The sequence below is a fragment of the Triplophysa dalaica genome, chromosome 6 (genome assembly GCF_015846415.1).
Source record: "Triplophysa dalaica isolate WHDGS20190420 chromosome 6, ASM1584641v1, whole genome shotgun sequence".
Taxonomy (NCBI): domain Eukaryota; kingdom Metazoa; phylum Chordata; class Actinopteri; order Cypriniformes; family Nemacheilidae; genus Triplophysa; species Triplophysa dalaica.
Window position 1 is genome coordinate 5925346 of NC_079547.1, and position 13429 is coordinate 5938774.

Sequence of the window (13429 nt, forward strand, 5' to 3'; positions counted from 1 at the left end):
ATAGAAGTTTAAGTGGAGAATGATGTCACTAAAAGTATTTGAGAAGCTGAACGCTTCAAATTATTAAATGGATGCTAAAGTGAATTTCCCTTTCTGTCGGTCTCTCGACGTTGTGTCGAGAACGACAGATGGGGGTTCGCCCTTGAGAACCAATCAACTCTGACTACTATAGAAAAGGCCAATGAAATTTGGCGAATGCAATTTGCATGCCGGGCTCCGCCCCCGGAAATCCGGTATAAAAGGAGGCCGGCGTGCAGCATTCACTTACCTTTTGTTCTTCAGAGCCATCGCTCATGAGTACAACTCAGGATTCAATCCTCTACAACTACACGCTGGTGCTACGACGTGTTACAGCGGATCGTCCCTTTCTGCAGCGACCTTCCCCTGGGCGTCTCGGCGGTTCCGGAGGTGTTAGAGATTTTTTCTAAAAGTCCTTTTCAGGACTGACTGAGCATTCTCCAGCGCGGCATGTCCCGCTGTTCTCTTGGGTGCGGCACCCTCATCGAGGAGGGGGATGGACACGATCGCTGCATTAGGTGTCTGGGCGTCCAGCACACTGAAGCAGCGTTCGTTGACACATCTGCCTGCACTGCGGGCAGATTGTCATTCAGAAGTTGCGGTCACGGGTGGCTGTCTTCCTACGGGAACCAGCCACCATTTCGTCTGCTACCCGGGCTGTGACATCTGTGGCTACGGCCCCGATGACCACCCACGTTAGCAGCGTTAGTGATACGGGGAACTCTGCGAACGTAAACCCGCCAGCCAAGTGCTCACGGGCCGATCGCACCCCGATTCGCTCTTCTGAACGTTCCCCAACCGGCGGTGGCATACCGTCCGGATCCTCACGCACACACTCGGAAACGATGTGTGACGTAGATGAGATGTCGCTCGCAGCATCGGAGGGAGACTGGCATCCGACTCTGCCGAATCCAAACTCCACCCCCAGCGGTCGAGTTCAGGAGGAAGCAGAAGTGATGTCATCCGTGCTAACCCGGGGATGCGTGGTTCCCGAGGTCGGTGCGCGGTGCAAACCGCGCCCACCCCGGGTGCCATGTTTTTCCCGGAGGTGCATGAGGAGCTGTGTAAAACTTGGAACGCTCCTCTCACGGACCGTTCCAGTGAAACCAGCTCCGGCTCCCTTACTTCCCTCGATGGTGAGGCAGCCAAGGACTGCGTCGAGATCCCCCGGGTGGAACGTCCGCCTGCGGTGCACCTGTGCCGCGGACGGCTACCACCTGGGGGGGGATCGACCACTCCTACCGTCCAAAGCACGTAAGACTTCGGCATCACTGGTGTCGAAGGCTTGCGATGTTGCGGGCCAGGCTGCCTCCTCTCTCTATGCCTTGGCCATCCTGCAGGTCCGCCAGGCCAGGGCGTTGAGAGGGCTCCACGAGGGTAAGGCCGACCCGGGTATAATGCAGGATCTCCGTGCCGCCGCTGACAGCGCTCTACGGGCGACTAAGGCGGCGGCACGGGCCCTGGGTCGGACGATGTCCACGGTAGTGGTCCAGGAGAGACACCCCCGGCTATACCTTGTGCAGAAGAGTGACAGCAAGGAAGTCCGCTTTCTTGATGCACTCATCTCGCAGGGTGGGTTGTTGGTAACACCGTCGAGGACTGCGCTCAGCAGTTTTTTGACGGCGAAGCAGACAGTGGCAATTAACCACATTTTTTTCACGCCGCGACTCGGCCGCCTACAGGCCTCCGAGATCTCACGTGACGTCTGCTTCCCTGCAACCCAGGACCCTTTCGACATCGGCTCCGGTTCCTGTGCCCCCACAGGCGGCACCCCGGAAGCAGAGGTCGAGGGGGAAACCTCCACCCCGTCAGCAACCTCCTCGCGAGAAGGGACACTGACGGGAAGACCCCAGGGAGAACAACATCGGGCCCGAACCTTCACAGCCACGGCTCTGATCGGTCGGTACGGGACGACTCCTGCCTCGTCACCAAAGCCGGGCCCTTGTTAGGGCTTGGCGCCCACTTACTCACTGAGTTTTCTGTTCTCCCCGGGTTTACTTGCAGCCGATCGCACACTCCACTGGACTGTGCTCGGCGAACCGACCTCACACCCTGGCGAGGCGTGAGGTCGTACACATATACGACAGCCGTCACCACTCTCAAACTGACAGTGCGTGCCGTTGTCCCGCCAGGCAGATAAGCAGGCGGAGCAAAAACCTTCCCTCCGGGGACTCCCCGCGACATGGTTAGCTCCGCCAGCCGACGAACCACCCCCCGTGGGAATGATGAAGCAGACCGTCCCCTTGGTCACCCTGTCACAGTCCCTGGGAGCTCGAGAGCTGCCCACACTGTCTCGCTGGCTAATGAGGGCGGTCCGTCTTGGTTACTCGATCCAGTTCGCCAGAGACTCACCCAAGTTTCGGGGCATCATCTCTCCCTCTGTCAGAGGCAGGGACGCCTCCGTACTTCGGGTAGAGGTCACCACCCTTCTGGCAAAACAGGCATCGAGTTCGTCCCTCAAAACCAAGATGTTCAGTGGGTCACCACCCGCACTTCATCGTTCCCAAGAAAGACGGCGGGTTGCCCCCAAAGGCTGCGTACCCTGAACAGAGCACCTTTACAAGCTGCCATTCAGGGTGCTCACACAGAGGCGCGTCCTGACATCTATGAGGTGTCAGGATTGGTTCGTGGCAATCGACCTGAAGGACGCTTACTTTCATGTCTCGATCCTCCTCGACACCGGCCGTTCCCACGGTTCGCGTGCGAGAGGCGGGCATATCAGTACAGAGTCCTCCCTTTCGGTCTGTCCCTGACCGCCCTTTCTCCCTGAGAGGAGGAAGGCGAGCGGGTACTAAACTATCTCAGCGACTGGCCTATCTTGGCACACTCGCGAGATCTGTTATGTACACAAAGGGACCTGGTGCTCCGGCACCTAGGTCGATTGGGACTCCAGGTCAACCAAGAGAGGGGCAAGCTCTCCCCAGTGCAGAGCATCCTCTTTCTCGGTATGGAACTCAGCTCTGTCACCATGTCGGCACACCTGTCCGCAGTTGTGCCCAACCAGTGTTGAACTGTCTGAAATGAACATTTTAGGCAGACAGCGGTCCCCCTGAAACAATCCAGAGGCTCCTGGGACACATGGCGTCCTCGCGGGCTAATACCCCTCGAGTTGATGCACATGACACCGCTCCAACACTGGTTTCAGAGTCGAGTTCCGAGGAGAGCGTGGCACACCGGCAGCAGGCGCATGGTGATGCCGCCCTGCTGCCGACGCACCATAACCCCTAGTCTTTATGACTTTTTCGACGGACTCAGGTCCCTCTGAGCAGGTTATGAGGCAGGTCGTGGTGACGACTGAAGTCTCCCTGCAGGGGTGCGGTGTAGTGTGCAACGGGCACGCAGGTGGGGTGTTGGACGAACCCCCGCCTGCGCTGGCATATCAATTGCCAAGAGTTGTGGGCTATGCTACTTGCACTGAGCAGGCTACGGCCTCTCGTGCGAGACATGCACGTGCTGTTCCGAGGACAGCACTATAGCTGTAGCGAATACAGATCGTCAGGGTGGCGTTCGCACACAGCAGCTAAACACAACTTGCTCGACACCTCCTCCGGTGGAGTCAACAGGTGACTCGTTCCCTGCTGGCCACACACCCCGGGCAAACTGAACTAGACAGCCGACGTGCTTTCTCGCCAGTTTATGCCTCGTGGAGAGTGGCGACTCCACCCCCGTGCAGTCCAGCTCATTTGGAGGCTGTTCGGGTAGGCCCAGGTAAAACCTGTTCACCTCCCGTAACACCACCATTTGCCCGCTTGATAGTCCCTGCCCTCGGCACGGATATCCTTGCGCACAGCTGGCCGCGGGATGGGCGGAAGCACACCTTCCCCCCCCCAGGAGCCTTCTTGTACAGACTCTGTGCAAGGTCAGGGAGCAGGAGCACCAAGTGTTATTGGTTACACCACACCGGTCTAACCGCACTTGGCCTCAGAGCCGATGCTCTGGACAGCGACTCCCCCTGAACCATTCCCCTGACAGAGGACCTGCTCTCTCAGGGGAAGGACACGTTCTGGCATCCCAGATCAGACCTCTGGAACACCCATGTCTGGTCTCTAGACGGGACGAGAAGATCCTAAGATGGCTACTCCCCCTATACGGCTGAGACCATCACCCAGGCTAGGGCCCCATCTACTAGGCGGTTACACGCCTCTAGACGGTGCCTCTTCTCGTCCTGGTGTCTTTCTCAACGAGAAAGACCCACTGAGGTGCTTGATCAGGATTGTGTTCCCCTCCTCACGAGACTGGAGACTAACATCTCCCTTCCACACTGAAAGTGTATGTAGTCGCTATTGCCACTCATCACGACTCAGTCGGTGGAAAGTTTCTAGGGCAACACGACCTGGTCACCAGGTTCCTAAGCAGCGAGAGGGCGGAATCCGCCTCATCTCCGCTCCATACCCTCTTGGGACCCTAAGTGGTCCTGGGGAGCCTCAGGGCCCCCCAAAGAGCCCCTCGGAGGTTCCGATCTTCCTCATGGAGTAAGACGGCCCTCCTGACGGCGCTCACTTCTTTCAAGAGGGTAGGGGACCACCGAGCATCCTCCGTGTCCCTGGATTGCCTTAAACTCGGCCCTGGAAACTCTCACGTTATCTTGAGACCCAGGCCCGGATGCGTGCCCAAGAAGTTCCCACTACTCCCTCCGGGGCCAAGTGGTGAACTTGCAGGCGCTCCCCATAGGGGAGGAAGACCCAACCCGATTAGTGTTGTGTCCAGTACGTACTGGACCGCACGCAGAGCTCTGAAGCTCTGACCAGCTCCGTGTCTGTTGGAGGACAGCAGTAGGGGAAGGCTGTCTCCAAACAGAGGCTGGCGCACTGGGTCGTGGACGCCGTTACGACGGCATTCCGATCTCAGAATCTCCCATGCCCATTGGCAGTGAGGGCTCACTCCACACGGAGTTTAGCCACCTCCTGGACACTGGCAGAAGCGCCTCTCTAGCAGACATCTGTAGAGCTGCGGGTTGGGCTATGCCCAAACACCTTCGCAAGGGTTAACAACCTTCGCGTAAACCCGGTGTCAGCCCACGTCCTGCGTGGCGACATGTAGGACTGGCATCCGGGGGGGCGTATGCCTGCGAAAGCACCTTTCCACCCTCTAACAGGTTGGGTCAGTGTGCTATTTACCTTTTCTTCTTACCCGAACACATCGCTAAGAAACTGGTACCTCACCAGCCTCCCTTCTTACCCAGACACTGGTTAAGAATAGGCATTCCATCCATCACCAAACAAGCACCCCCTGGGGGCTGGCTGGGCAGAGCAGCCTTCCCCCTTAGGCCGGGATACCATGTGAGCTATCACAGATAGCTCTAACCGGACCTAGTGCTACCGGACGTCTGTAACACCCCCTCCGTGGGCTGTTCCGTCTGATGTATCCTCATGAGAATGGTTCCCACTCCTGGTAACCCATGAGCTTCCCCAGGTGGGCCTCCACCTCGCGGTTAACTACTCAGTCCGCACGTTCCATGCGTTCTCCTCCAAGGACGAGACCATACCTATATCCACCATATTCCTCCCCACGGGTAGGAGGTGGCCTCTGTAGCGCTTCTCTGATTAAGAGTCGCGCTTACCCGGTGTAAACTGATCTGGATGGCCTCTCGCCTATAGAGAGCTAAGGCCCCGTCCGTGAAAGTTACCGGTCAGGGCTGTACCCATCTTTCTCCAAGAAAGCTCTGGAACCCCCCGACCACCACACTGGAAGGTTACAGTCTCACGAAAGCTTCGAGATGACACGCCCAGGCTTGTTACCGTCGCTTCGCTAGAGATTGTGACGCGATACAGCGTTGTGGCGTTTTCCATAGGCAACCCCATCTGTCGTTCTCGACACAACGTCGAGAGACCGACAGAAAGGGAACGTCTTGGTTACGTATGTAACCTCAGTTCCCTGATGGAGGGAACGAGACGTTGTGTCCCTTATGCCACGAACACGTATCGTATTCTGCTGCAGTTTGAGAGGTCTCAGGCTCTTCAGAACAAAGGTAAGTGAATGCTGCACGCCGGCCTCCTTTTATACCGGATTTCCGGGGGCGGAGCCCGGCATGCAAATTGCATTCGCCAAATTTCATTGGCCTTTTCTATAGTAGTCAGAGTTGATTGGTTCTCAAGGGCGAACCCCCATCTGTCGTTCTCGACACAACGTCTCGTTCCCTCCATCAGGGAACTGAGGTTACATACGTAACCAAGACGTTTCTCTTTGTTTTTAAGAACATAAGCTTATAGTCAACCTTAAGGATAACAAAACTTTTATTGGGACTTCATCCAAAGAACTTGGATGGAATGCTTGTGTGATCGCAAGACCATAAGAAATCTGCATTAGCTGAGCTATGATGTTTATTTATACTCGATGATGATGATTCCTAGCTTATCCAGCACACTCCACCATCATCATCCTGCGACCTCTACTAAACACGTCACACCACCTGCACATCTCCACAATGTGATTAGCCATCGACCGCTAAGACATGATTCCTTTCCCTCAGCTAGTGGAGACAGGAAGCGAGTCTGGTCTTCAAGTCTAACAGACACTTGTCTGAGAGGGGTGGGTGTGGTCTCGTCCTTAAACAGTTGGAGTATTTGTGTGCTGATTGACAGTGGAGAGAGGAAGTAAGGGGAAAGGTAGGAGGATGTAGGAAAGAGGTGCTAATGACTCTTTGTTGTGTGCATGGAGACTTATTTCCTGAATAGGCAAGATGTCAGTGTCAACACCGAGGCAGGGCAAGATAAGGACACTGATAAAATTAGTGTTGCATCTCTTTCTCTTGAACACACACACACTGTGGCCAGACAATGACTCCTGGCTCTGTTTCAAAATCTAGTGACCTGTGATGCTATCTACTGCCTTTACTGTATTTGCAGCTACCGTCTAACACTGTGTCTTGACCAGAAGGAATTCAACATGATTCTATAGCTACAAGCACGTTGTCTGCAAACATATAATATATATAAATATAAAATATGATTTAATATGAAACTCGATTAAAAATGTCACTAGTACCTTATAAGTGACCAATTCGAAATGTGCAGTTTATAGCTTAAATAGAGAAGAAAGTGCCCCTTAGACATAATTAAGATCAATTTTCATGACATATTTATAATTGGTATATTTAAAAGTTTGTAGTATATTTATAAGTTGATTTTTTATCTGTGAGTTTGCTATATTTATAATTATGATTCAGCTGTTTTATCTATATTTTCAAAAGTGAAAAAATAAATATATTTTTTAGCTTTTTTATTTCCTTGGTGTAAGGACTGCGTGTCAGGACACCAGGTTTTGGAACTGTGGCCTTTAATACATTATAGTACAACTCAACCTTTTTGACTACAGTACCATTTGAAAACCAGCTGTTGTTCAACCTAAAATCTTTCTCTCTCTCTCTTTCTCTCTTTTGCTTATTTATCACTATTATTTACTCTTTATGCTACTGTTAGGGTTGTAATGCTCCTTACTTTGGAAGTTGGCGGAAGTCTCCTGAATAATCCTCATACTTGTAGGTCACCACGTGCCAGTCAGAGTTGTAGGTCTTGAGGCACTGTGCAAGAAAACAACTCTACACCGTAAGAAGGACAACACAAATATACATGCATGACTGTACACACTCTGTGTATACATTTCTAGTAATCATGTTTTCCATAGCCCTCTGTGGCAGCTTCTTTTTTTTAAAACAATTAGATAGCATGACACATGTTCAGTCCTCAGCAGGTCTTAAAGGATTAGATAAAACAAAATGCCTCCAAAACACAAAACAGCGTTCTTCTCTCACTTTAAATCCAATTAATGAAAGAAAGTAGACAAGAAAGAGAGGTTAACAGAGAGGATTAGTTGACACAGTAGATTTAAAGAAATAGATCAACCTAAATGAATATTAATGTCACAATTTATTTTCACCACGTGGAGAGCTCACTTTCATGTTGATCTAAACCTGTATGATGTTCGTTTTTCTGTAGAAAAGATGTTTAACTTTTAAAGAATGGAGTGCTTATAATTTTCCATACAATTACAATGAATGGGTACAGGGATAACTGGGTCTGATTCATTTTAGTAATATAGTGCACAGGTCATATGAATCAGTTTTTCGACTTCTCCAGAATGTCTCCTTTTGTGATACACTGAATTTTGTTTTCTTCAAAGACAGAGTAAAAAACTTCAAAAGGGTACAAAATTGATGACAGAATTCAGATTTTTGGGTGAACTGATGCTCTAAGATAATGTAATACATATACAATATTTTTTATAATACACCAAATATTACTTTTAATGCGTTAAGGAATAGTTTACCCAAAATTGGAAAAAGGATCTCTTTATATACCCTTATGCTGTCCCAGATGAATGCACCTTATTCTCTTCAGCTGAACACAAAATGTTTAATAAAAACATGACCTCATCAAACTTACTGGTTCTTACGTGTCTCATGACTAGAATAATATTAAAAAAAAACATTTACTGATATAAAGCCATATTTAATTTTACTAAATTACATCAAAATATTGTTTTATAATAATATATTATTTTAACCCACTGAAGTCAGTATAATTTTAATAATGACTTTCATGATGGATGGATGTACGGTGTATTTTGGAGCTTCATGATGTTAAATTCCATATAAGGACATATAGGCCCGGTTTCATAGACAAGGCTTAAAGCTTGTTCCAGATTAAAATGAATCTGAGCTGTTTTAACTGATAATATCTTGCCCAGAAATATCTTAAAATATGTCAGTGCCATTGTTTTATCTCAAGGTGCACACCAGTAATGTATTCTTCTAAGGTATTTCTTTAAAAGCGACTTTAATATCTTAATTCAATTTAGGCAAAGTCTTGGCTTAAACTAAGCCGTGTCTCTGAAACCGGGCCATTGCGATAGTAAATTATGAGTGAATTTTTATCTAGGGCTTAAAGGACTGGTTAGCTTTAACCAGTCTCCCACTTATGTCATTCAAAACCTATACATAACAATTTTTCCGGTGGAACACAAAATAAGATATTTTGAGAAATATTGTTTTGTCTCAATGACAATGGAAGTCAATTAGGACCGATGTTGTTTGGCCAATGACTTCTTTTGTGTCTGAAAAAGAAACTAAGTCACACAGGTTTGGATTTTCATGAGAGTGAGTAAATTATAAAAATATTTTCATTTTTGGGTGAACTAGCCCCACAAGCATCACATTGTATCTGTAAATTTTGAGCAGTGGTTATAGTGACATTTGGCTTCAGAAACACATCCATTGAATATACATTTACTATACAAATGTCGTTATTGCTAACTGCAACAAAAAAATATTAAACAGAAAAACAGCTAACCCACCAGCAACTGATGACTTATGGCCAAATCTGATCAAAACAATCTGTTCTTGGCCAGCTCATCTTGTTTGCATTTCAGTGTGGATCAGATTTAATTACTCCTCTCAGAAAACACAATGACATTAGCTCTAGTCCTAGCATGACAAATGTTTGCTCAATGTTTCAATTAAACATATTTTACGTCACTAAAGTCAGTGTTGAAGGTATTCACCAGAGTTCGTTTGCCAAGTCTAACAGAACGATCCTTGAGAGCATGTATTGCTTTAGAGTGCGTGTGCACTTGACTCGCGGTCCATGCAGATGTTTTGATTTGTAAAAAGCTGGAGAACTGCCGGGATCTGGCCCAGCTGCCCTTGATGATGTCATTGAGCTATTTAATGGGAGGAAGTATCATTTTACACGCTCTGCTGACGACGCCCAATGCACATGACATATATCCACACAACCCAATCCTGACCCGGACCTCACGCACACACATGAACATTCTTACACACATGTGTGCATACTGTATTCCCAGCTGAATTCATGTTGATCTGTTTTACCGTCCTATTACAAATCACTCTGGTTTCATATAATAGTAAGTCTTATATGGATCAGATGGTTTGATGGGTTTAGATTGTTTAGTAAAAGTCTTACCTCCTGGACGAACAGGCTGCTGGCACTCTTTTCTGCCCCATCTGGTAATGAAGTATACAGAGTTCTGCCCTGACGCTTCAAAGTGGAGATCTACACAGATGGATGTGGAAGTGTTCCAGATATCAGACACACGTGAGCATTAGAAAAGTGTAATTTAGACAAAACTATTAATGTTAATCTTAACATTTCCTGTAGCAAAACAAATCAACCTGAATTACAAATAAAAGCAGTGGATTTTATTTGAGTGGAGTTTTTTTAAGTGGATTAAAACTAGGATTTGGGTAAGGCAGACATGTTTACTGGATTTGTCATTATAGAGAGGATCAGATGTGCTTTCCAAGACACACTGTATTTTGTAAATTAACACAAGTGTTCCTTCCTAATCCTGCACACACACAAATGCATGTATGCTCATAGGACCTGAGACCTGAGATATGTAGCATGAAAGGCAAACCATCCGCTCTTTTTACATTAGAATTTGCTCTTTACAGCCAGTGAGATCTGAGCTCGTTGCGTCTCTTATACACATTGTAAAAACTTAAATAAACTAACTATGCTTTCAAAATAATCTCCAGGAACTCATCCCCAACTAGTTTGGGCCGTTCGGTTCCGAAGTTGGTATTGAAGGCATGACTGAATTGGGCATGACTCCAGACACAGTTGAAGCGTTGAATGAGAGAGTGTGTGTTATGCACTGTTGCTTCCGGCAATGGAGATGGAGCTATAGCCCTGTGTGTGTGTTTTGGTGAGGGGGGGTTTCTATTTAGGGGATTAATAAAATGTGCCTAATTTGAAATCCTGAAAACAATTCTTAAATATTTTTACATCATTACTTGAAACAAAATGTAAGAAGCAGGGCTTTGGTTAGCCTATAAAATGTGCAGGTGTGTGTTAGAGAAAGTACTTCAGTGTGTGGTATACAGCACCCTTGGGATATCTTGTGACGGCATACAATATATGTTATTTTACAACTTTGTACTGTATATTAACATTATCTTCATAAAAATGTACACATTTGATTTGATGTTTGTTTTTGGACGTTTTTTCAGAACACTTATTTTATGTTTCTGTTCTCCATAAACTGTTGGTTCGGAACAATGATCTCTCCAGCACACACCCATTCATAAACGAAAACAAGTGGATGGCTCAATTCAGAGAAGCACATCTTGAGAGTTCCCCTGAGAGAATGTTACAGTAATGCTATATAGGGGTTGTGTAATGGTTGTGATGGAAAATCTGGCTCGCATAAAGACGTCAGAGAACAGACGTCTAACCAGTAAGAAGTGTGTGTATGTCAAATACAAACTCAACACACCCAATTGAGCACTGCAACAGCTAACATATGTGCAGGTTACCTTCATGCAGCAGTCAGAAATATTCTCAGAAACAACATTTTAATATTGAGGAAGGAGTAGATGGAATAAAGAACTTTGGGTGGAATAGATGGTCCGATTTTTAAAGTTAAACAGATAGTTAGGAAGACAACTGAGGGTTCTTACCTGAAAGTCATCAATAGGAAACTGCAGCATGTCCCGGAGGACATCACTGAGTATCTGTGTCTTTCTCTGGACGAGAACATTCTCATAATCCAGTGGCTCAATCACTTTTGGTTTTATCTAGAGACAAAACACACACACACAAATTCAGCAGGAGCAAAGGAGATGAACAGATCAAATGTTGACCCATAGGGGTTCAAATCAACTCCGTCACGAGTGACTTCCAAGGTTTCTGGAATCATTGTTACTTTTATATCTCTAAAATGAATAAATCATTTAAGGACCAAAATAATTTAGTTTGAGGGCCATATAGTTCTTATAACATATAGTAGTCATATAACATTATTTATTCAATTTTTGTTCCCTCTAAAACAAAGCAATATTTTGGCATGTAACGTTTATTTATATTTAGTCTATTTTTGTATTCCATTCCATTCCATTCCATTTTCTACCGCTTATACGAACTACCTCGGGTCACGGGGAGCCTGCGCCTATCTCAGGAGTCATCGGGCATCAAGGCAGGATACACCCTGGATGGAGTGTCTATTTTTGTATAATACATAATTTGTGCTGATAAAAACATTTATATTAGCATTATTTAGCATTTGCATTAGCTTTTATACAAAGCGACTTGTAGTGCTTTGGGTGCAGTGTACTTTTTATAAGAATGTGCATGATTCATAGGGATCAAACCCATGACAAAACTGTACTGTAACAGATTAAACTATTACAAAAAATATTTAGAAAGTTATTGAGGAAGTAAACCTAGACGCCAAAACAGTTTGATTTATAAGTGTGGGTCTCTTTCAGCTTAAATAAATGTTTTAGGACTGGGGTGTCAAATTAGAGTTTTGAAAGGTACATTGTACCTGTTTTACCTCAAAAGAAGATCAAGGAAAATATGATGTCAAGTTTGATCTCCCTTTAAGTCATTATGTTCATTTAAGCCCCAAAAGGTATCTGGTGCATTCTCCTTTAGTCAATCAAATACATTTTATTTGTGGTACAATTTCTGACAATATTCTGTGATTTGATGACGGTGTTCATTATTCAAAGACAAACCTTTGTTCACAGATCTGTTCTGTTCATGAGTATGAGAGAGAGAGAGAGAGAGAGAGAGAGAAAGAGAGGGCATGAGAGAGTTGTGAATGAGTATTGTGTTTTACTGTACCAGGCACAGTTCACACACATGGCTTTCTATTAGCCACATTATGATTGGCTAAGGTCAGTGTCAACTGTCTGACTCATCCAATAAAGATGGAGGAATGGAGGTCTCTGTTACAATGTCTATTGTGACTTCATAGCTTAACACGGACACACAGAACTGAGCGGCAGAACTCTGATACCATGAACAGAATGGTTCCCTCAGGGGGGTTATGTTTCCTGTTCAACACACACACACTTTCATGAAGCTGTTTGCCACAGCCTCTCTCAAGTGTGTTTAAAGAAGCAAGCAAACACAAACAAAACATTATACGTTTACAAGATATCTGTGTAAACACGGTTAACATTGTGACGTTAATCTCCAGCCTAATTCCTAGTTCTGAAGATAGAGGTATTCAATACAACGCCACGTGATATATACAAAACATCATAGCAGACAATCAAATGAAATAAACCGAGTCAGTGAATACTTTTAGAATACAAAAAAAATTATTTCACAGAAATATTCTCATCAACTAAACTATTTAATTGTCGGAACAATCACAAAAACATGTAAAAATATTTATAACATAAAATGTTCAATGTCAATTGTTTCTCCTAGTCAGCAATAATATTAAAAAGGGGAGTAAATAGACATTGAAAGTTTTTCAGTAACATTTTATAAAAAGATTGTATTTGTTAAAATAATTCATTAGTTAACATGAACTAAAAATGTACAGCACTTCTACTGTATTTATTCATCTTTGCTATTTTTCATTTCACCAAACTTCTTATACACTTTACTGTAACATCAGAAATTGTACCTGTTTACATTAGGTTTAGCCTCAA

The 13429-nt window shown here is 45.9% G+C and overlaps 1 protein-coding gene across 5 annotated transcripts in view; it reads right to left on the reverse strand.

Annotated features, from left to right (window-relative positions):
* The window catches only part of dock9b (dedicator of cytokinesis 9b), a 75048-nt gene that overhangs the window by 35159 nt on the left and 26460 nt on the right, over positions 1-13429 (reverse strand). For all 5 annotated transcript variants that reach the window (XM_056750437.1, XM_056750434.1, XM_056750433.1 and 2 more), the window contains exons 2-4: positions 11441-11557; positions 9942-10031; positions 7455-7537 (exon numbers count right to left, since the gene is read on the reverse strand). In XM_056750437.1, coding sequence (XP_056606415.1) covers positions 7455-7537; positions 9942-10031; positions 11441-11557 — 290 coding nt within the window. The remainder of the gene's footprint in view (positions 1-7454; positions 7538-9941; positions 10032-11440; positions 11558-13429) is intronic.